Here is a 23,738-nt window from a genome sequence, read left to right as displayed (position 1 = left end):
AAGGTCCGGCTCTCGGTACCGAGTTAGTTCCTCGTGAGTTTGGAAGGGACACTATTCCTCCTAACAGTGATGCTGGCCACGCTCAGCTGGGCTGCCAGGTGGCCAGTCGAAGGCCTGCTGGTTGGGGACAGCAGTGCCCCTCTGGCGGTGGGCTGGTCTAGGATGGCCAACAGGTTACCCAGGCTTGCACCTGTGGCCGTGGCCAGGGTCCAAGCGAGGCCCGTGGAGAGCCAGCCCGCACAGGCGCACTGACACATTTCTCCAGCTTGTTTACTCACAAGATGAGCCAGACTCAAGGGGTGAGGCACTTCCCCTCTCGATGACGAGATCTGCAAAACCACAGCGCCGGGGGTGCAGAGGGGGAGGGGGATCACTGGGATGGGACCTAATGCCGTTGCCACAGCGCTCCTCCAGGCAGACCAGAGCAGGCGCCCATGGTGTGCACCTCAGTGAACCGAGCACTGGGGGGAATCATCCCCCAGTCACCCCTTGTGCAGTAAGCAACATGTCTAACTATACATGGCAGCCATGGTAATGGAGAATGCAAAAATTGTCACCTCTACAGCCATGTAGAACTGGGTTCAAATTCCTGGTCCCGAGCTGGGAAGTAGCTAGGAGGCAGAATGCTTGCTCAGTGTGCATCAGGCACTGGGTTCCATCCTTAGTACCAAAAAAAAAAAAAAAAAAAATCTGGTCTTCATCTGCTACCTGTGTGAATGATCACCTTACCCCTTTGGGCCTGATTTCCTCCCCCTTCACGGACATAGCTTTCCTGGGAGGGGAATGAGCCCTAATGGTTCAGAAGCCACCTCAGTCACTTGGGAATACTGGAAACAAGCCCTGTCAGACATCGGCCTCGGTGTGGGCAGCTGCTGGCTGTTAGAGGACAGGGATGCGCTCTGTCTCCCGGGAGAGGGGCAGGCCAGCTTGGCCACGGGCCAACAGAGAGCAGTTGTTGGTAAAGGAATGGGGACGGGGGGGTCAAGGGCCCTTCACCCCAGGAAAGCTCCCAGGGGCCTGGCACAAGCTGGAGTCACTCTTGAGTTGTGCTTATCTGTGTCCCTTGCCCACTTGTGAGACGGATTAGTTTCCCCAAGGGTGGACACCACACTGAGCGGGAGCTATACAGACACTTCACTGTGACCTTGGGAATGTGATAGAAAGAGAGGACCGTGGTAGAGACAGAGTGTGGCCTAGAGTTTCGGGAAGTGGACGTTGGACTTGGCAGTCCAGGGTCTTGTGCAGTCTTCAGGCCAGAGAACAGGCCCAGCATGCCAGCACAACTGAGGACCCTCCTAAAAACTGTACCAAAGAAGTAAGGCGGGGTCAGCGGGGAGCCTGCAGACCCCGAGCCCTCAGCGAGCTCCACGTGGCCAACCCTGGAGGCACAGACCCCAGGAAAACATCGTGCCCGGGAAGGGCTGGCTGGAATGGACCAGGGGCTTGGCAGACCTCTACAGGGCGGCAGTCCGGCTCTGCAGCTCCTGGGCCGGTGGGCTCGGGGTGCCCAGCGTGGCCTGTAGGGACAGCCTCAGCAAGGGCCAAGCCAGGAAGGAGACAGACCCTGAGGTCCCTCTGCTGGGGTCAGCATCAGAGAGACCATAAGCTGCCCTGGGGCTGGGGGACGTGGCACAGGTGCCCACCTCACGTCCTCCTGTGGGGGGCACAGCCACACCTACCAGCAGGTTCCCGCACTCAGCACTTAGAGAGCTACAGGTGTCACCTTCCCTGACTGGTGTCTCATGAGGGACATTGTCCACCCCTGGGCCTGGCAGCGTGAGGGGGGGAGTCAAGGCCAAGGTACTGCGGAGCCTCAGAGGCGGTCAGGGGCCAGCTGCAGCTGAGAGGGGGCTGTTCCATGCCCAGCGGGTCCTGGTTGATGGGAAGCCTCGGGCTTCCTGGGATTCCTTTTAAAACCCTGTCACATGGTGTGACCTTCAAATGCCTCAGGTTTCTAACCCGGGAGAGCAGGCGCTGGGGGGGAAGTGGGATGAGGAGAAAGGGGACTGGTGGGGGGCGGGAGCTGGGGGTGGTCGGGAGCTGGGGTTCGGGAGCTGGGGGTCTGAAGCTGTGGGGGGCGGGAGCTGTGGGGGGCGGGAGCTGTGGGGGGCGGAGCTCTGGGGGACCGGAGCTCTGGGGGTCTCCGGAGCTGGGGGGGGCGGGAGCTGGGGCAGCAGGTGGAGCAGCAGCCTGGTGGGGAGGGAAGGCTGATTCGGGAGGCCCAGGACAGGACAGAGGCAGTGAGCCAGCAGGTGAGGCCAGGATCAGGGCTGGTGTGAAGAGCCCCCACCATGGGTTCCCTGTTGGGGGACACTGGGCTCCCCGCCCGCCACTGGCTGAGTGCTGGACAGGGAATCCAGTGGTTCCCAATTTCATCTCCGCCCAGCTGGCCAGGGCCGCGCCCCCAGGCCTCAGCGCCTTTGCCTGGGAGGAGGCCCCCCAACAAGGACAGGGCTTTGGGGTTTATCCGCAGGCCTGGGCTTAAGCCCCCACTGCCATGCTCAGCCTTGGTGGCATCTCCCGGGTGGGACGAGACTCCTCAGGTGCTGCTTCAGGGCGGAGGGTGGGCAGCCAGGGGAGCACCTGGGCACCAGGGCGCTCAGGACTGACCTCCCAGGCCTCAGTCTGCCCACCCACAAAATGGGCTCAGATCCCCTCTCGGGCATGTGTGTGAGCATTCAGATGCTAGGATGCAGGGACACTGCTCCCCCACATTCCCAGACCATGGAGGGGAACCGCTTCGTGGTTTCCAAGCCAGGCCCCACAAGGCACCCCAGGGAGGCCACCTAAGGGACACAGACAGCTGGGCCCCAGGCCGGCCTCACCGCAGACAGCTCTGCTGGGGCCTGTTTTACACGCGTGGGGTTTTGTCTGAAATGAATAGTTCTGAGGCTTTTTTTTTTTTTTTAACCTTTCATTTGGAAATATTTTCAAACTTCAAGCTCTGCAAGAATGTAAATAACTCATGGAAAGAGGAACACCTTCCGTCCCTGGGAATCACCTCCTCACCCACAGCTTCCCCCGCCCCTGCCCACCTCTGTGCAAACCTGACCTTTCCTGAATCACAGGGGGAAGTGACACCGCCTGGGGCCATACCCCTGGGTGCTCTGCTGGGTGTCATGGAACGTCTGTCTCAGAGGCGGCGAGACCCCCGCGGGTGACCACTGTGGCGTTTTCCACTTCAGTAGTTTTCATCCACGGTGCTTTATCTGAAGCACCAAGTTGTCACCTGGCTCTGCGAGGTCCTTTCTGGCCTTTCCGGTTCGGGACGCAGTGACAGACCAGCCAGGTGCTGCGTTTGCTGGGTGCCTGTGTCTGGCCTCCTTTGATGCCGGCTATTTCCACGGCCTGTTCTTGGTGTTTTAGGACCTTGGCGTTTTTTGAGATTGAAATGCAGGCTTCCTTCCCTGCCCCCACCTCTGTCCTTGAGGCAGAGCCCAGGCGCCTGCAGATGTTTCCCGCGATTGGGTTGAGGTCCTGCGCCCTCCGCCACATAGAGCTGACTCCTCCTGAGACTTTGACATTTGGATATCTTAAGTCCAGGCCCCGGGCACTCCACTCACACCCCTCTGCCGGCCCTGTCCCCACCCGCCCCAGCACGGCCTCCCGGAGGGTGCCCTCCCTCCCGCCTGCCCCACTTCCCTGGAGGCTGGATGCCACTTGCCAAGAATCAAACAGGGCCTGGCTGCTGGTGGGACCTGCTGGGACAGTGGGCGGAGGGGAACTTGGGGCCTGGAGCTCTGAGTTAAGTGGCCACCCTGTCCTCCTGGAAGGTGGCTGCTGTCACGCCCTTAATGCTGGTGGGCCAGGATCCACACCTAGAGTCACCTCCCTTCAAGCCAGCCTGGAACCGAACCCCAAGTTTGAGAATCAAAACCAAGTCCCTTTTCCACTGCAGCGGGATTAGGGCCTGGGCCCAGCAGGGTGGGAAGCCACCAGGGCAATGACTCTGGGTCCTCTCAGCCCACCCTCCGGCCCACCCTCCCACCCAGGAGCACACCCCGTTCCTGGGGGCCTCATGAGCGTGGAGAGAGTGGTAGGTCTCCATGCCGAGCACTTGCCTCTCTGCCACCTCGTGGGGGGAGACCCTATTATCACCCCCAGTTTAGAGTCAAGAAAACTGAGGCTCAGGGAGGCAGAGTGGCACGCTTAGGGTCACAGCTGAGTGGTGGACAAGGGACTTGGACCGTGGTGGTCCTAAGCTCAGCCACTGCCTCCCTGGCTGGTCTCCTCAGGGTGCCCAAGAGTCAGAGATGACCTCTGAAAAGGCAGACCCACACCGCAGACCGAGTTTGGCTGCCCGGCTGGCGGACTGGTCTCTCCAGAGAAGGGTCCGGTGACGGCCTCAGGGATGCCGCGTGCACAGAGCAGAACATAGACTGAACCAGCGTCTGAGCAGCCGTCGGGCAGGCAGGGCGCTGAGCAGGAGGGAGGGGCTGCAGGCACTTTGGCACTGTGGGTTCAGACCAGACCCACAGCTTTCACACTGGCTCTGGAAGACTGTCTGGAGGTCACAGACATAGTTGGGAGTCAAGAGGAAGCAAGCAGATCAGCCCTGCTGCCTCCACCCTGGGCCCACCAGAGAAGCCGAGCTGTGCACAAGGTGGCCGCTAACACAGGCCCTACAGGGCAGGAGTGAGTTTAAAACCCCCTGTGCCAGACACTGTGTTTTACCATCGATGTTTTCATCAGATAAATTCATTCTCCACAGTTCAACAAGCAATGGTTGATACAGATGCTAACAGCAAAACCCAGGAAGACCTAGACCCGTCTTGAGGACGGTCCCAATTTATGCAAAAAACAGAGCAGTAAACAATCAGCGATCGTGTGGGGTGATAACTTATGTTCATTCATTCATTTAGCAAACACACATATTAAATACCCGCCGTGGGGCACCAGGCCAGGCACGGCCAAGGCATTGGTTATAAACTCTGAGCAAGGCACTGTCCCACTGAGTAATGATGACATTCTGCAGGGGACACAAGGAGTCAACAGGTAATGAAAACTCAAAGCATCATCAGATGAGAAACCACGAGGAACAAAACAGGGCGAGGGCTCTGGGCTCCTGGAGTTGCTCTCTGGGCACGAGGAGGCCTCTCAGAGTCAATGTCTGCTAATTATTTTTCCACTCCACACTGACAGGACTCAGGAAACCCACCCTAAGGGCATGAAGCCTCACGGGTGGGGGTCTTAGGGAAGACTTCTGGGAGGAAGGGAATTGCTTTAAGCTGGAAGCATGGTGCAGGGCAAAGGTCAAAGCAGCTCAGTCCTGCACCTGGTGCAGCCCCAGGACTGTTGCATCAGCCACCTGCGTTCAGTGGGAGCCTTCAGCAAAACCAGGGGCGGAGCTGGTTAGCCCAAGCCGATACACCCTCTCCTCTAGAGCAGGGGTCTGCTCACTCTGTCCCGCCTCTGACTTTATAAACACATTTTTATTGAAAAACAGCCACATGTGTTCATTTACACAGTTTCTAGGGCTGTTCATGTGACATCAGCTCCATTTTAACAATTGGGACAGAGACTGTGTGCTGGGCAAAACTAAAAATATTTATCTGGCCCTTTACAGAAAGCATTTGCTAACACTTCTTTAGATAATGCTTCCCAAGAGACCAGACCTTATTTCATCCTCTCAGCTGATGCTCTAAGGCTCTATATGATGCCCTGAGTGTATTATTATGTGCCAGTTTTCAGATGGGGAAACTGAGGCTCCAGGTGGCTTGGTGAGAGACCCTCGGTCACCTACCACATCCGCTGGCACAGTCAGGGCCTCTAATCCTCACGGTCTGCGTGACCCAGGTGAGCGCTCTCCACCTCAAACTTATCTGCAAGAGCGCTTTCCAATATCTCCCAGCCCGTGAGACCTGCAGAGGGGCCAGACAGCTCTTCCCAGCGTGATCCCCAGGCCTACAGCTGGCGACCAGATGGAATATGGCAAAAAAGAAAGCAGAAACACCAGGAAATGCAGACTGCAGCCGGCAGGGTTTCAGATGCACAGCCAGGCAGGCGTGAGCCCAGATCCACAGACGCAGATGTTCAGGTCACAGGAGAATTTTCCCTCAACCTGCCCCAGCATCCCGGGGTGCTGGCTGAGGACCCGCTGTGCACGGGGCTCAGGCTTCCTAGGAGAAGCCCCGGCTGCTCCCTGGGGGTGGGCTCGAGCCAGTGCGCTTCAACTGTGCTTGAAGCTTGTGTTGGTCCAGAGTCTACAAGGTCCTAGGGGCCATGTGGACGTCACCCGCCTACATCAGAGGGGGAGACCCAGATTCTAGTCCAGCTCCACCAGGGACCAGCTTGGGGCTCTGAGCAAACCTGGCCAGCTCTGAGCCTCAGCTCTCTGGTGGGGAGGTTGGCCCTGTGACCCTGAGGCCACTGGTAGGCAGGAATGGACCGTACCAATTTATGGGAGCTAACTGTGTGCTTCTCCTTCATCCATGTTCAAGGTGGTACCTTGAAACTGGCCATTGTGGAAACAGTTACATGATGGACATTGGCAAACACGGCTGGCCAGGGGTTGTTTTTTCTTCTAAAAGCCAACTGTGAAGGTCTCCCAGCACAGCACTGTGGAAGGTCCACAGCAGACCCCAGTGTCTGTGACGGTGACCCTAACCTTGGGCAGGACGAGTAGGGACAGAGGACCCCCGAGGAAGAGGCAGGCCACCCAGCTTTGCGTCTGGGGACTGAGAGGGAAGCAGGCTCCTTGATGGGCATGGGAGGTCCAGGAAGGGCTGCTCTTGGAGAGCACAAGGTGGTGCACACCTTGGCATGGCCGCTGGTGAGGGAGGGACCCCCGGGCCCTACAGAGGCCTGTCCAAGTCGGCTCTGGGGTCCTGCTGGGAGCTCGGCATTCATTCACACACTGACCCTCTGCTATTCCTGTGCCCCTTCACGTGCTGGGCAGGCTGTGGGCATGGGGGAGATGGGGTGCAGTGCTCGTGGGTAACTGGAGGGACAGATGTGGGATGGGGGTGTCCCCCACAGTGGGCAGCCGAACACCCTGGGCAGAAACAAGGACACCGGCCCAAGGCCCTGCAGGAGTTGAGCAGGAGTCCTCAAGGACTATGTGGAGAGCAGGTGAGGGCCAAGGACTTTCTGTCTCCGGAGGCACAAAGCCAGTCTTGAGAGACTCCCTCCCCACCTGTCTCCATGGTACCACATGGCCCAGCCGCTCTGTCCCCAGCCCTGGGACCTCAAGTGCCTAGTCCTGGGGCCTCTCTGTCCCTAGGCCTCTCTGTCCCTGGGCCTTAGTTGGACCATCCTGGGGCTGAAAGTCCCACCCCCGGGCAGGGCTTCTCACCCCGGACACTGTGAGACTTGGGGCGGGGTAACTCTCTGTTACGTGGCTGTCCTGTGTGTTGGAGGACGTTTCTCAACATCCCTGACCTGGAAGCCAAGAGGTGGCTTGCCAGGTGTCCCCTAGAGGGCAAAATCACCTGGCTGAGAACCAGCAAAGTCACTTGCCTGGTCATGGAAAGTTCTTGAAGGCTCAGGACTGTCACGGCTGCAACATCGCACCCGCCTCATCCCCCAACTCGTAACTCAAAACAGAAACAAGATCTGCACACGGCTAGCGACCAAATAAACCCAGGCACAAAACTGTCTTTCCCCAGGAGCTCCTCAGTCATGCCTCAGGCTCATAAAGGAGACAGGAAGTCTCCCCAAAACTGACTCTGCGGGTTGGGAGGCCACAGAGGCCTGGAAGAAGCCAGGGCTGGAACGCAGAGCTAGAGGAACCAATGTTCCCCTCTAGCAGACGTTTCCATGGGAGCAGGGCGGGAACACCCCATGAACAGCCTGCTGTAGAATCCTCACCAAAACCCCACAGGATGGTCGTGTTCTCTGTGTCAGTTCACCTAGGACTAGAAATGCAGGCTCAGAGAGGTAAAGCAATTAGGCCAAGGCCACACAGCTGGAAGCTGGAAGCTGTGTCCTGGGACTTGTGCCCCAGGTCTGTCTGGCTGCTTTCCAGTGCTGCGCACAGCCAACACCTTCAGCCTGTGCATCTTACAGGTGAGAAAACCGAGCCCACTGAGGGAGCAGATCACGGACGTCCCCTTTGGGCAGCACGTCACGGGTTCTGACGCACTTTCCCATTCTTTTTCTGATTGTATTCAACCTAAGCGCCACCAGGGCCCGTGATGCTGGCTCCATTTTGCAGATGTAGGAAAAGCGTGGTCAGGAAGGCTGCGGCAGCACACTGTCCTCTGGAAAACCAGACTGGGTCCGTGGCGAGCACGGCCACGCTCGCTGGGCAGGCCGTCCGCGGCTCCTGGCCGGCACTGCATGGTGTGCTCTGGAGGACCTGGCAGTGGGTGTGCTGGCCGGGCCCTGCCTGCCGAGGGGAGGCGTGGAGATGCTCCTGTCCACCCTGAACCCGCTGAGCAGTGCGGTGGGCTCCTGGGGTGTGACCCAGCCCCGGGGGACACTGTCCACGGATGTTTGCAGCTCACATCCTGTAGAAGCTGGGCTGAAGCTTGGGCCACTGGCTACACAGACACACCCCCAGGATTTAAACAGACCTTCACTCCCTCTCAAGCACCCATGCAGGTGTTCAGGTCCCCTACACCATCCCCAGGGACCCAGGCTCCTTCTACCTTGCTACTCCACCATCCTCCCGGCTTCTCTCCATCCACAGGCTCCTCCCACTTAAGGACATGACCTGGAAGTTGAATGCGCCACCTCCCTCACGACCCCTTTAGCTAGAACCTAGGTGTACGGTTGCACCTAGCTGCAAGGGAAGCTGGGAAATGTAGTCTTTATTTCGGGGTCGACCTGTCCCATTTAAGCCTGGATGGTCCAGGAGGAAGGGAACAGCTGAATCACCAGCTCTCCGGCCAGCCTGAGCAGGACTGAGCGGCGAGGAGCACAAAGCCCTCCTTGGTCAGTCGTCCATGACCCCGATGTCACAGTCCCTGGCTTGAGACTTAGAAAGGCCTTGAAGGCAGGACCACAGGGCCCCACACCAGCACCCCTCATAATGGCTGCCAGGCACCAAGTGCTGGTCCTGCCAGCTTCTGCCCTGGGGCCCTCCCACTAGGCCAGGATTCCGGTGAAGGGGCTGAGATTCTCCCCTTAGGTACAGACTGTAAAGGTCCCCCAAAAGCTCAGCAGTCAGGATGCACTTTATGTGTGTGTGCGTATACACAGGTGTTTTAAAACAGGGCAGTGGTTTTTGGTGTCTGCCTGAGGTCATGTGACCAAGACCACTGACGTGTACCCATCAGTGGTCACTCTCCCTTCCGGCCTCCCCCAGCCCGGCCCCCTGGAAACCACAAATCTACTTTCTGTCTCTGTCGATCTGTCGAGGTCTTCCAATCCTAGCATGGACCATTATTTGGTTCCTTTCTATTTCCAAGTGGTGTCCACTGGACAGCTGCACCACATGAGATCAGTTCATCAACCAGCACTGAACGTCTGGGCCATCTGCCCTTTGGGGCTATTATAAATAATGCTGCTGTGGGATTTTGTGTACAAGTCATTGGGTGGAAAAATAATGTTTTCATTTCTGTCAGGTATGTAACTAAGAATGGAATTTTGGGGTCATATGGCAAGATAAGTCATATTTCAATGCAATATTTTACCCTTTTTGTGTATGAGTGTGGGTGCTGGAAGGGAACCCGGGGCCTTATGCGTGCTAGGCAAGTGCCCTACCACTGACTGCGCCCCCGACCCTTAATGCAATTATTTTAAAACATAAAACTTAATGCAAAAAAAAAAAATCCACAATGAACAACAACATATCAACTTTTAAATAAACACGGGCAGTTGTACGTGTTGTGCCACAGGAACAGTCATTTCTAGTCAGCCAGTGGCTTCCAGGGCACGCACGTGACTTTATGGGGGCGGGTGACAGTGTGCGGACGAGTCGGAGACACAGGATTTTGCACTCAGTGTTTTGTTTTGTTCTGTTTTGTTAAATTGTAGATCATTCATTAACTTTTTCTACTTGGTTCAAATTATGAGAGGCCACTTTGGCCCAGGCCACCAAGTCAACTTGGACCATGGTACTCTCTGGGCACCGAATCCCAACCTCTCTGCCAAGGAACTTTCCCTGGCCCACCACTAGTGAGTGGTACAGGTGGGATTCGAACCCAGACCCAAGGCCAGAGGCCAGCCCTTTACACTCAGAACTCTAGGGAGGGCCAAGGGACAGTCACTGGAGCTCTCTGAAGTCTTCTCCTTAAGGAGGCAAACAACGCCTACTTTATATCATTGTTGTGAGGAACAGATATGAACAAGCATCAGCAACTGTGAAATTTACTCCGCTTCCCAGAAGTGCTTGCTCTGAACATGAGATCCCCGTGAAATGTCCCCTTGTGTGCTGCAGGGACTTGCCAATCACGGCTCATGTCCCCCAAATGAAGCCCCATGTGAAATTTTTATTTTAGAGCTAAAGGTTAGAACAATAATTGGGTTCCCGCGAGTCTCAGCTCTATCTCCTCTTGAGCAATGAGAAAAACAGAACAGATGAGGTTTCCCTCCTCACTCTGGCCACTAGGAAACTCAAAGCCAGGTTTGGAATTCTAAAGAAGCCACTGCACAGGTTCTTGTTTATTTGGGTTTTGATTTTTCCTGGGATTCCTTTCATAATTTATATTAGTCTTGATGTTTACATTTTTATTTTAATTTTCATGTCATAAGTTGTATTTCCCCAATGGTCACCTAAATCCTTTGCAAAACGTGTCAAGTGGAAATAAATCTTTTGAAAGAACTAGAAATTGTTTAGAAAGTGTTCAGGCTGTTTATTAGTCTCCCCAAAACACAGGAGGCACAGCGCCGCCGAAGACCTTTCTGGGGTCACACACCACCCTGTGGCCTCTGGCTGAGCCCAGGCCTGGGCCTTGACCTCCTTTTGTTGGAGGAAGTGGGAAGCGGGACGGGGGACCAGCACGGCTGTGTCCACAGTGAGTGCAGAGCCTCGCTGCCAAGCATCAATCCCCAGGTGCGCTCCAGGGGCAGGCTGGACGCCAGGGGCATCCTGTCCCCGGGTGAATTCACGTCCAAACTCCAGTTTGGGGTTGCCAAAGGAGGGTCTCAGAGCCAGCCCGGGGGCAAATTGGGGCGACCCCTTTTGGTCCCAGCTTACACCCTCCTTTCTGCCTCTGTCCCTTACTGGGGACCTTCCACCTGCCTTGCGAGGGATCCCTTGCTATTGGGATTCTCTGAGCCCCAGGGACCCAAAGGCAACAGGGGCGCTTCGTTGCTGTCCGGGTTTGCAGGAACACCCCGCCTCAGGAAAGGCGGAAGCTCGGTGTGATGGTGAAGGTGAGATCCTGGCTGAGGCCTCTGGCTGAGGGAGGTTCCTGGTTTGCTGATCGGGAGGGAGATGCATGGTTAGCGGGGACAGGGACCTTCCCAGAAGTCTTCGGTGTGAGGCAGACAGCTGCCCTTGGGTGGGTCTGTGAATAAGTGTGATGTGATTTTGGTGGCCAAGCAAGGACGTGGTGGCCATGCGGGGGAGCTGAGAAAGGGGAAGGGGCTGGGTTCTTTCTCACCCCTGACAAGAGCACTTTCTCACTTCCCTATTCCCAGACCTGCCCTGGGCCTCAGGACCTCCCGAGGAGGCTGATCCCAGGGACAAAGAGTGGGCATGTTCCTCTGCAGGGGTGACCACCCCGCCAGCAAACCACAACCCCCCACCCCAGCAGGGAGCAGCTCCCAGGGGCGCCTGGGTCTCACAGATTCCTTCTTGCCCCCCCAGGGAAGCCCTACGGGGCCGACGACTTCCTCCCAGTGCTCATGTACGTGCTGGCCCGCAGCAACCTGACCGAGATGCTGCTCAGCGTGGAGTACATGATGGAGCTCATGGACCCCGCCCTGCAGCTGGGGGAGGGTGAGTCGACCCCCGGCCCCCCACACCCCAGGCCAGATGGCACAGCAGTCAGGGAGCGCTTCCCGGAGGAGGTGATGCCTGAGCCAAGCACTGGAGGAGAACAGGGCTCAGCAGATAAAGATGGGAAGGCGTTCCTCCCAGAGGGAAGAGCCGTGGCAGTGTAGGAGATGAGACGTGATGGACAGTGTCCACGTGAGGAGTCTGACAGGGAGTGGTCAGTTCCTCGAGTGCCCCAGGGACCCCCGGCCCTGCTCACCCAGCCCTGCTCAGGACCTCTGTTGGTGGGGGAGGTTGCTGAGGTGGCAAGGCCCCTCTCCCCAGTAGGACGAGGGGGGGTGTGGTTAGCTGCACCCACCCCCAGCCTCCCTTCCCCTCGCCTCCTTCCCTCCACTTCCTCCCGCCCACAGCCTCAGCCACCCTGCCACCAAGAATCCCTTGAAGGGCAGATGGCCCCATACCAGCTCTGAGGGAGCCCCGACCTGTCCTCTGAGACATGAGCCACAAAGAATTGAGCAAGACTCCCAGGCCCCCAGTGTCCCCTTTGGGCTTTGTGGTTCTTGAGATTAGCTGACTCTCTTTTGCATCTATTTGCATTTTTAGCATGTTTCTGGGGTGACAGTTTCATGTGAGTGGTTCTGTGAGTTCTATTTTAAGTGTTTTTATTATAATCATGCATAATAGTGGGGTTCATTTTGACATCATCATACATGCATGGAACATTATTTGCTCCATCTCAGTCTCCAGTAATTCCCTTTTCCCCAAGTCTGTGAGTTCTTGAAAGATCAGGGGAGCTGTGAGCTTTACTGTCATATGTAACTGTGGCTCATGGCTCTGGTGTCTCTGCAGCTAATTTCCTCTTTAGTTAAATGTTTTCTGCAGGTGGGGCAACTTGTCATACATACATACATGAGGTCTAGCAGCTCAGAAGAAGCCAAATTCTCTTTAGTTCATCCATCCACCCACCATCCATCCATCCATCAGTTCATCCATCCATCCAGTCTTCCATCCATCCATCCATTCATCCAATCTTCCATCTATCCATTCATCCATCCATTCAACTCATCCACCACACATCCACCCATCCAATCACCCATTCATCCATCTATCCATCAACTCATCCATGTATCAGCTCATCCATCCATCCACCCACCCATCCATCTACCCATCCATCCATCCATCCATCCAATCATCCATCCATCCATCCATCTACCCATCCATCCATCCATCCATCCAATCATCCATCCATCCATCCATCTGTCCATCCATCCACCCATCCATTTATCTACCCATCCAATCACTCATCCATCCATTCACCCATCTATCAGCTTATCCATCCATCAACTCATCCATCCTCCAATCCATTCATCTACCCATCCAATCACCCACCCATCCATCCATCCATCCATCAACTCATCCATCCATCCCCCCATCCATCCATCAACTCATCCATTCACGCAGCCATTTGCCCATCCAGTCATCCATGCCAGGCTGGACTTCAGTGCCGGGCAGGACAGGCTGATGATTCCATGTGCTTGCACCCCCAAGCAAGCACATGGAAGCACTACAGGCTGAGGAGATGGGAGGGGGCTCCAGGCAACACTGACCTGTCCCCACAGGCCCCACAACTTGAGGGAAAGAATGGCAGGGTGGGGGAGGCAGAAGGGTCAGGGACCGTGAGCCCAGGCGGCCTTCTTCCTCAAACCCGGAGCACCCCATTCCTAGGACTTGCCCCTACGAGGAACAGCAGCCTGCGTGGGGCTTTCAGCAGGAACCTTCACCATGGTCTTGGGGCTGCCCTACATGTAAGCCCTAGAGGTCAAAACTCTTACATGTCAAAAATGACCCTAAGTAGAAGATAACAATAAACCAGGAGAAAGTGTCCCTACAAATCAGTAAACCAAGACTTAACAGCCTCTATATGTAAAAGACTCTTATACATCAACAAGAAAAGTGCTAAGACTCTTACTAAGGTCCCTGGGCTGGAGCCAGTGACTCATTCACTCAGCAGGTGGTGCCAGGCTTCTGCCTCTGTGTGGGGTTTCTCACAGTTTCCTTCCAGGGGAGGAATCAAACCTCAAGCAGGTTAAACCAATGAGCAAACAAGATGACTTCACACCCAATCCCACGTGACAAACGCTGAGGAGAGGCTGATGGAGTGGCGGGGGGACAGAGGGGCTGGGGGGAGGGACACGGTGACCCAGGAAAGCCCTGAGTGCAGAGCCCGTGGCAGCTCCTCTTCACATTTTTTTCCGTTCTCTAAATCTCCCACAGCAGCCACGTGCTGCTGACCGCCTCAGGAGAAATCATAAAGTCCTGTGGAAGGAAGGGCCCAGACCCTGCGGGGGTGGGACGTCTGAGACAATGTCCCTGGAGGTCACTGCAGGGTGAAGGTAGAGGGGGCCCTGGGGCTCCGGGCAGATGTCTGGGTGGCTGGCTCTTTGGCAGTGGTGGCCACCATGACTCCTGCTCTGTCCTCATCCTGAATCCTTGTGGCCAAACAGGGCTCCAGGCCAGGCGTCATGCTGAGCAGGGACAGCAGGAAGCCCCTTGGCTAGCAGCCCTCGCTGTGGACCTGCATCTCCCTCCCCAGTCCTGCTGAGGCCTCCAGGGCTCCTTGTCCCTGTTCCCAGGAGCCCAGCGGGTTGGTGGGGAGCCCGAGGCAGCTCAGGCAGGAGGTCTGGTCTGTTCTGGGCACTTTGGGCACTTCTGAGGCCCAGCAGAGTCCACACCCTCCATGAAGGTCTGAAACCGTCCACAGGTTCTGACCCGAGGCTCCTGAGGACCTGCAGCCTGCCTTTGCCAGACCTGGGTAGTCAGAGTCTCTGCCCACCTCGGGCCCTGCAGGCGGGTCTCCAGGGCACCTGCAAGGTGTCTGCGAAGATGACGGTGCAGCCCTGGCGCGGCCCCTCCCTCCTAGCAACCCTCGTCACCTCGTCACCCACAGCAGTAGCAGACCCACCATGGCAGCTCCAAGGGCCAGAGGACAGAGTTCACGAGCACCTGGAGGAGCCGCGGTGGCAGAGACGCCTCCCTGGCCCTCCTTTGCCCCGTTCAAAAAACCAGGGTGTGGGAGGTCACATCACCTAGGACAGGCCCAGCCTCACAGCTGTTGGCCTTGGGGTCTCCAGCGAGGGCAGGGCCTTCCCTCATTCAGCAGCCTCAACCCTCCATCTGGACGTGTCTGGGCCCAAGGACAGGAGGGCAGTGTGAGGCGGGAGGCACTTCTGAGTCCCCCTGCCCAGCCCCCATCTCGGCTGGGTGGCGGTGCCCAGGACCCCCATCACCTCAGCCCCGAGAAGCAGGAGAGACGACGGGTCCCACCTGTGAGCACTAGAAGAGGGCGAGGAGAGGGGACAGACCGAGCCCCCCACTGGCGCAGGTTCCGGTGCTGCTTGCTCCACGGAGGTCAGAGACGCTTGGGCGGGGGCAGGCCCCCCAGGCCCCAGGCTCGGGAATTAAGTGGCTTGAACCTAAAAGAACTAAGAGGGTGACGTCCAAAGAGCAGTCTGGGCCCGTTCTGCCTCGGACTGCAGGACAACCTGGGCAGGTCACCTAAGCCCTCTGGCCGGCACAGTGAAGGTGTTGGCCAGACTGGGTGCTGCAGCATTCTCCGGGGTACCTGAGCGTCAGTGGCTTTGGGCTGCCATGACCAAAGCCACTAACTGGGCAACCTGTGAACCACAGAGATTGCTTCTTACAGTTCTGGAGGCTGACGTCCAAGATCAAGGGACAGGCAGATTTCGTGTCTGGTGAGGGCCCTTCCTCATAGATGGCCCTCCTTGCTGTGTCCGTGCATGGTGAAAGGGACAGGGCAGCTCTCAGGGCCTCTTTTATAAGGGCACTAATCTGATTCAGGAGGACTCCCCCTGGTGACCAAGTCACCTCTGAAAGGCCCCACCTCCTAATGCCACCCACTGCAGCTGGGTGTCCACATGTGGGTTGCCAATCCAGACCAGAGGCCCAAGGCAGGCTGAGGCTGGAGCCGGCTCCGCCGTCCTGCAAACAGTCTGCATCCCAGAGAGCCTGCCAGCCGACCCACGTGCTCTGGAGGTTCCTCCAGGCCTGTTCCAGGTGATGTAATTTATTTGGCAAAGGCTAGCCACTGGGCCCCACCATCTGCAGTAGGCCTTCAGGGCAGAAGAGCTCAGAGGCTTCCTGGAAGCATGAGGGAGGGAGGGTGGGACCCGGTCCCCTTCCACATCTCCCCAATGCTCCCACCACTCTGACTGACAAGAGACCCAGGCACTGGCTGGAGCCCACCCAGAATTCAAGCCTTTCCATAAATGCCCTCAGGGACTCCTTTGACCAGGTCCCCTCTCCACCCTGAGTTTTTCCAACCAAGGGATGTTACATCCCAGAGTCCCCAAACCTCACATTGGTGTCAGCCACCACCTGGTGGTCACAGCAGGTACTGCATGGCTCACCGCCCAGGGAAGGGAGCGCTCCAGCAGGAGGCCTGGAGGGGCTTGGAGTTCCTCCCCGACCGCTAAAGGGCAAGGAGTCTCTGAACACTCCGAGGTCATGGAGCCACATGCATTGCCCGCAGGTCACTAAATCTGTGCCTGACAGGGCTCCTCTCATTGACTCTTCACAATGTTATGGGATTTGCAGAGGAGGAAACCGTGGCAGAGAGCTCGCCCAGGACCACAGGACGGCTGCTGCACGCCCTGTTTCCTGACTCCCGGACTGGACAGAGTGTCCCCAAGGGAAGCGGGCTGTACTACCTAGGGACATGGACTCAGGACAGCAAGGGCTGGAGTATCTCTTGTCACTCAGGCTTGGCATTCACCTAGGAAGGGAGACACACGAGTGGCTTCGTGGCTCTTCTCTGATCAGGGTCACCAAAGGGTGGGTGATCCTGTGGCCATAGACCCCTTTAGCGCCCCCACCCTCCCTGGCCCAGGGGTGGACCTGGCCCGCACTGGTTGTGGGACTCCTCCATCCAGCGTGGCCGTTGGGAGGCTTGGGGTTTCAAGTAACTCACAGTGTGACTCATAATGGCTTGATCAGGGCTAGGGATTGGTCTGTGACCTTGATCAAGAAGTGCAGGCTCCACAGCTGATGAGGATGGAATCTGGGCCAGCTCTTTCCAGCTCTCCTTAGCAAGTGGGCCTTTGTCTTTGTGCCTACCACCTCTGATCACAAGACAGCTGCTGGGCCTCCAGGCTCATCTCTGTATTCCAGGAAGGAGGAGTGGGGATAGGCAAAAACCCAAAGGGATAAGTCAAATGAAGTCTGTCCCTTTCAAAGGCCCCCTGGAAGCCTCACTCACATCCAAGAAACCAGAACAGGGCTCCTGCCCGTGCCACTCTGGGAGTCAGGAAATGAATATTTTCATTCCAGTGATAATTCCCCAAATAACAGTGGGACTCAGTTCATTAGGGAAGATGGGATTTGGGTCATTGGCACAATCAAAAATCATTGTCTTGGCACTAAAAGGGGCCAGGGAGAGAAGTCTGATGAAGGGCAGGGAAGCCAGCTCCTGGAAGTGACAACACTGAAGATCCAAAGAGAACAGGTTCTGAGAACCTCCTTCCTCTCCAGGGCCCTGACCACTGCGTGACCTTGGCTAAGTCACCCCCCACCCTTCTGGGGCTCAACAAGGTTAATAGTTCTAGACTTTTTTTTTTTTCAACCAAAAGCCCCTAATAAGCTAAGAACAATGAACCAAGCATCCATGCACAATATTGTCTTTTATCTTAAAATCGTATGTAAATTTTGAGGTCTGAAGTATCTCAAAGCTTTACTTCAGGAAAAGTTAGGGATTAAGAATGCACATGAGGGCTGAGGTTGTGGCTCAGCGGTTGAGCGCTCGCCTCGCATGTGCAAGGCCCTGGGTTCGATCCTCAGCACCACATACAAATAAATAAAATGAGTGTATTGTGTCCAACTACAACTAAAAAATAAATATTAAAAAAAAAACAAGAATGCACATGAAGTGAATTAAGAAGGTGGGAAGAAATGGGCAACTGGCTCATTCAAAATGCTTACTTATTTTAAATCATTAAAAACTACACAGGATGATTAAAGTGTCCCCCACGCCGGATGGCGTTGGTGGTATAGTGGTGAGTAAAGTGTCCCCCACATCTTTTAAAGCTATTTTTAGAATAATAAGACATCCCCTGGCTCAGAAGGTGTGTGATCCAGGAGAAGCTCCCAGCCACTCCCAGCCCACTTTAAAGGCATCCACGTTTCCGTGTCTTGCGCATCCTTTACATTGTAATATACCGCTTTAAAAATAAGCAAGCGTTTCATTCCGAAGGGAAATGATGACCCGTTTTGAGCAGGGCTGGGCTTTGGGCCCTTGCCCGGCTGCGCGGTGGGCGTGGCCAGGAGCTCAGTCTTGGAAGCTGGGGACCAGGAGGCAGGCGCCCCCTGGCGGCGGCGGGGCGGAGCCTGAGGAGTGGGCGGGGCCCGGCAAACTTGGACCACCTTCCCTGTGTCCTAGCTCAACCTCCGCACCCTCGACCCCGCAGGCTCCTACTATCTGACCACCACCTACGGGGCCCTGGAGCACATCAAGAACTACGACAAGATCACGGTGACCCGGCAGCTGAGTGTGGAGGTGCAGGACTCCATCCACCGCTGGGAGCGGAGGCGCACGCTCAACAAGGCCCGGGCCTCGCGCTCCTCGGTGCAGGTGAGCCTGGGCGAGTGATGGGAGCGGGCGGGAGGACCCTGCCCAGACGCCAGTCTCGCCGCCCAGCTGGCTCAATGGCTGTGACAGCGACTGCCTGCTCCGTCTGGCCAGCCCTGCCCTCAGGGGATAGCGGGGCTCCCGCCAGGGAACGGACCCCAGCCCTGGCCTGCTAGGTATGTCCACCTCCGGGCCAGGGACATGGGTGGGCCTAGAGAAGTCCTACCAGCCATGGGAGTTCTGATGGGGCAGATGAGATGACTCTAGCCCCTGTTGTGCACTTAGTGCCCCACTAAGGCTGGAGATGGGGACACAAGCTGACTTACCGCCTTGCCCCTGGGTCCCTGGACAAATGCAGAAGCTGCCAAACTTCCCGTTTCCCCGATTCTGTCCCCACCGACCAGCCGCCCACCCCTCCATCTCTCCATCTATGCAGACAACATTCAGGCAGCATCCTCCCCCGTCACACCCAGGCTGCCATAAACCCAGTCACCCACAGCTCCCCAACAGCTCCTGGCTGACCAGCCTCTGCCCAGGCTGCTGCCTCCCTCTCCAGCTGTCACGCCAGCCTTCAAGACAACACAGGGTCTCTAACAGCCAGAGACTTTCCCGATGCCCCCTCTTGCCCCTCTTCTGTGCTTCCCACTGCCACCCCCATTACAGTGCATATCCCACCATGTTGTAACCCTCTGTGTATGAAGCCATTACCTCTAGGAGGGCAGCACCCATAGTTCACATGTCTCAGGGGTCCCAAGCCCAGGACCTAGGACAGAACAGACTGTAGTATGTGGAAAATGGAGAGAGTTATAACAAGCTATCGCTATGCAGACACCACCACCCCAGCTCCCAGAGCTCACAGGTCCTGAATCCCACTCCTGGATTTCCAGAGGGCCCATCTATAACAGATACAGCCCAGGCCTGGGAGGCAGGAAGCTCAATCTGGACCCAGCTCTGAGCTGGCTCTCTGCATGACCCTGAGCAATCCCTGCCTCTCTGGGACTGTTTCTCTATTCACACAAGCTGACTGTGAGCAGATGAGCTCCCCCAACCCAGCACCTGTGTAGGCTGCCAAGCTAATGTCCCTACCCCTTCCTCTAATCAACAGCACCTTGTAATGGCTCTCTATGAAGAAGGAGAAGGAGAAAGAAAGAAAAAAAAAAACTCTGAATTTAGCTTCTGTCAATTTCCGTGGTGTAAACTCCCAGTTTCAGCTCGTATCCCTGATCTTAGAGTTGGAAAGAGGCGTGCTCTCCCAGGCTGGTGGGAGCTCCAGCCCACCACTATCCCCATGCCCTCTGGCATGCCTACACCCACCAGCTTGGGGATATGGATGCTCTTGGTCCAAGCCTGGCCCAGCCCTTCCTTCCTTCTTATTTGCAGCCGGTGGGTTCCTGATGCTGATCCAGAGGATTAGACAGACCCCCCCCACCACTGAGAAGAGGGAAGCTTGGGAGAGAGGCCAGGAGCCCTAGTTTCTGGAACCTAGGCAGCGCACACTCTCTGCCCCCTCCCAGCACTTTGTTGACACCCAACTCCTTAAATCCTTTCCCTGGGGGATGAACACCCAGAGCCCCAAGGTCAACAGTAGGAGGCAAGGGCCCTTAGGAGGCCTAACTGGGCAATGCAAGGACAGCCCTGTGACACCAAGAGAGGGGGCGTGGCAGCAGCAGTGAAGCCCTTGACCCAGCCTGGGGCCTCATAAGCATTCACTACTGTGGTGGTCATTGTCATCTCCATGGCATGGCTGCTGTGGAGCCATCTGGGCCTGCTGTTACCACTTTGTCCAGCAGAGGGCAGTCATGGCCTCACGCTTCACACCTGCTTGGTCCTGGGTGAAGGAGAGGCTGACTTGATGTAGTACTCACAGCTGTGTCATGACTGATGTACTCAGTGGACAGTTGAGGAAACAGGCTTAAGTAGGTCAAGGTTACACAGTAAATGGGAGAAGATTCAGAACCAGGCATGGGACTCAGGGGCCACACTGTCCTCTTTCTGGGGGCTGGTGGAGGGTGGTGTGTGCTGGCCAGGTACTTGGAAACCTTGCTCACACAGTGCCCTTTCCACACGTCCTAACCCCTGTGTTCTTCCCCCAGCTCCCCTCCCTCTTTCCCCAGGCCTTCTCCCCCCACCCTCCTGTCCCCACCTGGCCTCTGAGCCCCAGAGGCAATTCCAGCCTTAAGGGCCTGAACTGTTCCGTCTGTCTGAGTTGTGGGATGTTGGGAGTAAGGTCAGCACCCCTAGTTTTATTTACGCTGATCTCCAGCATTGTTCCTGGGCACAGGGGAACTCTGGGAAAGATAAGCCATGGAATGATGAGTGGATGGAGGAAGGAGGGCGAGCCTCTAGACTGGCCACCGGGGGGCGCACTGGCTCCTCAATGCCAGGACTGAAAAATGACTCAATGATCCAGAATAGTCAGCCCAGTGACAGAGAGCGAAGGGTCACCCAGCAGGCTCAGTCGCAGGGTAAGGGAGGGCTTCACAACTGCTCCTGCGAGCCTGGGGACCAGAGAAGGCAATGATAGGTCCACAGTCGTCCAGCTCCTCGCTGCTGGCCCCAGTTCCCAGCACCAGGGTGGGGGCCACACGCGATGCCCACTTGCCCTGCAGGTGACTGGCGTGCCCTCTGTCTCACTCCGCAGGACTTCATCTGTGTGTCATATCTGGAGCCTGAGCAGCAGTCGCGGACGCTGGCGTCACGGGCAGACACGATGGCCCAGGCACTGTGTGCACAGTGCGCTGAGAAGTTCGAGGTGACCCAGCCCCAGGAGCACCGGCTCTTCGTGCTGGTGGACGGGCGCTGCTTCCAGCTGGCCGACGAGGCACTGCCACATCGCATCAAGGGCTATCTGCTGCGAAGTGAGCCCAAGCGCGACTTCCACTTCGTGTACCGGCCCCTGGATGGTGGTGGGGACAGCGGGAACCCGCCCTTCCTGGTGGTGCGGGAGCCCAACTTCCTGTGAGGCCCGTGCTACCAGGGTCCTTGCCATGGCAGTATTTCCTGAGACTGGTGGGACAGGAGAACAGGGACTGGGGCCTCACTCACTCACCCCACCACACTCAGCTGCACCCACTCATCCAGAAACGTGCCCCCACGTCTGAGCACACACGGAGACTCCTGGCGGGTGCCCACCTGTGCACATGCGTACCACCCACTGAACATGGTAACCCAAGAGCACAAAATAATTGTGAGAATAACATGAAGCAGTGGCCAAGGGCACTTTCTGAGGTGGAGTCATAGCACTGAGAGGCCATGTTCTTCATTAGACAGAAAGGGAAACTGAGGCTCAGAGAGGGAAGAGGTTCTCCAGCCAGCTGCAGCTAATAAGCCACCCCTGCTCATGCACAGCCCTCAGGCCGTCACCTCTGCCTCCTGCGGCCCTCCCCATCCTTGCTGTTTCTAGGGCTCATTTTTCCAGGGCTGACTGAAGAGGGAGCGCCTGGCCCCCAGTTGCTCCTCTGCCACTCAGGATGGAGCTGGGAAGTTCCGGAAACACGCAGCATCTCAGGAGCATCTCTCAGGGTGTGTGTTGAAGGGACAGGCCCCCTGCCCCTGCCAGAGAGCCTGCCCTCAACCCCCAGTGCCCACAGCCCCCTATAGCACCTGCACCCCTCCAGAGGCAGCCAGACACCAGGACCACCAAGCCAGGCCACGGATACATGGACAAGCCCCACCTCCACCAGGGGAAAACTGACAGGGCCCGTTCCCTGGTGGACACACAGGGCTGTGGCAATTGTTGAAAGAGGCACTGGGGGGAGTTTAATAAAAGCCCTTATGAAAGTGGCATTTCCTTCTCTGGAGAAGCGGGAGCTCTGTGGCCATCCCAGGCCATGGCCTGACTCTCCCAGTTGGGGCTCAGAAGGCCCTGCCCTCTGCCAGAACCTGCAGTGTTCTCAGAGCCTGCAGCCCTCGGGGCCCTGGCCCCGTCTGACCCTCAGCCTGGTCATCTTCTACACCCCCACCACCCTCGGTTCTTTCCATCCCAGCTCTAGATGACTTCCAGAACCATCTCTCGCCCCCCGCTGCTGCTGCCCCCCCCCCGCCCCCCGGGAACACCATTCCCTGTGTCTCACCTGATCAGCTCCTCTAGAGCCTTCAAAGCCCTTCTCCACAGGAGGCCTTTCTTGACACCCGGGTTGAGCCAGACAGTGCCTACCATGGTCCTCAGCCCTGGCCAGTCCCGTGACAGTCCGCCCATCCACTGGCAGCTGTCTGTTATCCTCCTCTTCCTCCAGCGGATCTGTACTGTCCCTGTCTGTCCTTGGCACTGATTAAAGATGGGTGTTCACTGGGGACCTGCTTAACGTCGGCACTCTTCTAGGTCCTGGGAACAGCAGAGGAAGCAGAGCTCGTGGGGACCCCAGTGTGAATGGGGGCATCAGGGAACAGCAGCCTGGGCTTAGCCTTATTAAACCCAGGCGCCAACCGTCTCATCGAGGCAGGGGGTGCCCCAGCATGAGCCCTGCCTGGAGGTCAGTGTACCAGACACCAACCTCCATCCCAGATTGCCTGTCCCCCGCCCCCCTGCCAGGTGCAGACACCGTCCTCATCCTCGGCTCCCGGCACTGCCCCTGGACTCAGGCCAGGCGGGGCTCTGCGACTTCATGCCCAGCTGGGAGGGCACAGTGCCCACCGCCTGCCACCCGGCCTGAACCAGCTGGGGAGGTCAGAGGCTGCCATTCGCCTGAGCAGTAGATGGAGTTCAGGGGTGAATTGGGCACCAGGTCTGCCCTCAGGTCTCTTTACCCTGAGGCCATGAGTCCCAGAGAGCAGGAGGGACAGTCACCCAGAGCTTTGGTCATTGGGAGCCTCAGGGAGCTGTGACGGGTCCCAGCCAGGAGACAGCATCGCTCCAGCCGAGCTCTGGGTGCCTGGCACCCGCTTGTGACTCCCCTGCATTATTTTATGTTCTCCACGCAGCCGCCCCAGTGGGAGGAATTCATGGAGGAGACCACAGAGAAAGGGGACGTCCAGGTGGCCTGGGGTGGCAGAACAAAGCACCACGGCCTGGGGCCGATCAGTGGGCTCCGAGCTGGGTGTCCATGGTGGGGATGGTGGCTCCTGAGGCCCCTGTCCTCAGCTTGGCCTGGCTGGAGTCCCTCCATCACAGAAAGCCCTAACCTGGCCCCAAAGGTGCCTGGACTGGGTGGCCCCACCACACCTTGATGGAGTGTGTGGAATCTGCTGCTCCCTGGGGCCAGGACAAGAGGAGCAGAAGCCCCGGGAGGGTCCTCTGGGTGCAGCGAGGACTCCATACACAGGAGGCTGCCC

The 23,738-nt window shown here is 57.2% G+C and overlaps 1 protein-coding gene across 2 annotated transcripts in view; it reads left to right on the top strand.

The window, feature by feature from the left end:
* Rin3 (Ras and Rab interactor 3) overlaps nucleotides 1–22,760 on the top strand; it is a 107,168-nt gene extending 84,408 nt beyond the window's left edge. For both annotated transcript variants that reach the window (XM_027931640.2, XM_027931641.3), the window contains 3 exons: nucleotides 11,699–11,830; nucleotides 18,307–18,470; nucleotides 21,109–22,760. In XM_027931640.2, coding sequence (XP_027787441.1) covers nucleotides 11,699–11,830; nucleotides 18,307–18,470; nucleotides 21,109–21,429 — 617 coding nt within the window. In that variant the 3' untranslated portion in view covers nucleotides 21,430–22,760. The remainder of the gene's footprint in view (nucleotides 1–11,698; nucleotides 11,831–18,306; nucleotides 18,471–21,108) is intronic.
* The last annotated feature ends 978 nt before the right edge of the window (nucleotides 22,761–23,738 follow it).

The sequence above is a fragment of the Marmota flaviventris genome, chromosome 2 (genome assembly GCF_047511675.1).
Source record: "Marmota flaviventris isolate mMarFla1 chromosome 2, mMarFla1.hap1, whole genome shotgun sequence".
NCBI classification, from domain to species: domain Eukaryota; kingdom Metazoa; phylum Chordata; class Mammalia; order Rodentia; family Sciuridae; genus Marmota; species Marmota flaviventris.
Note: the sequence above shows the minus strand (reverse complement) of the source record. Positions and strands in the feature narration are given on the sequence as shown.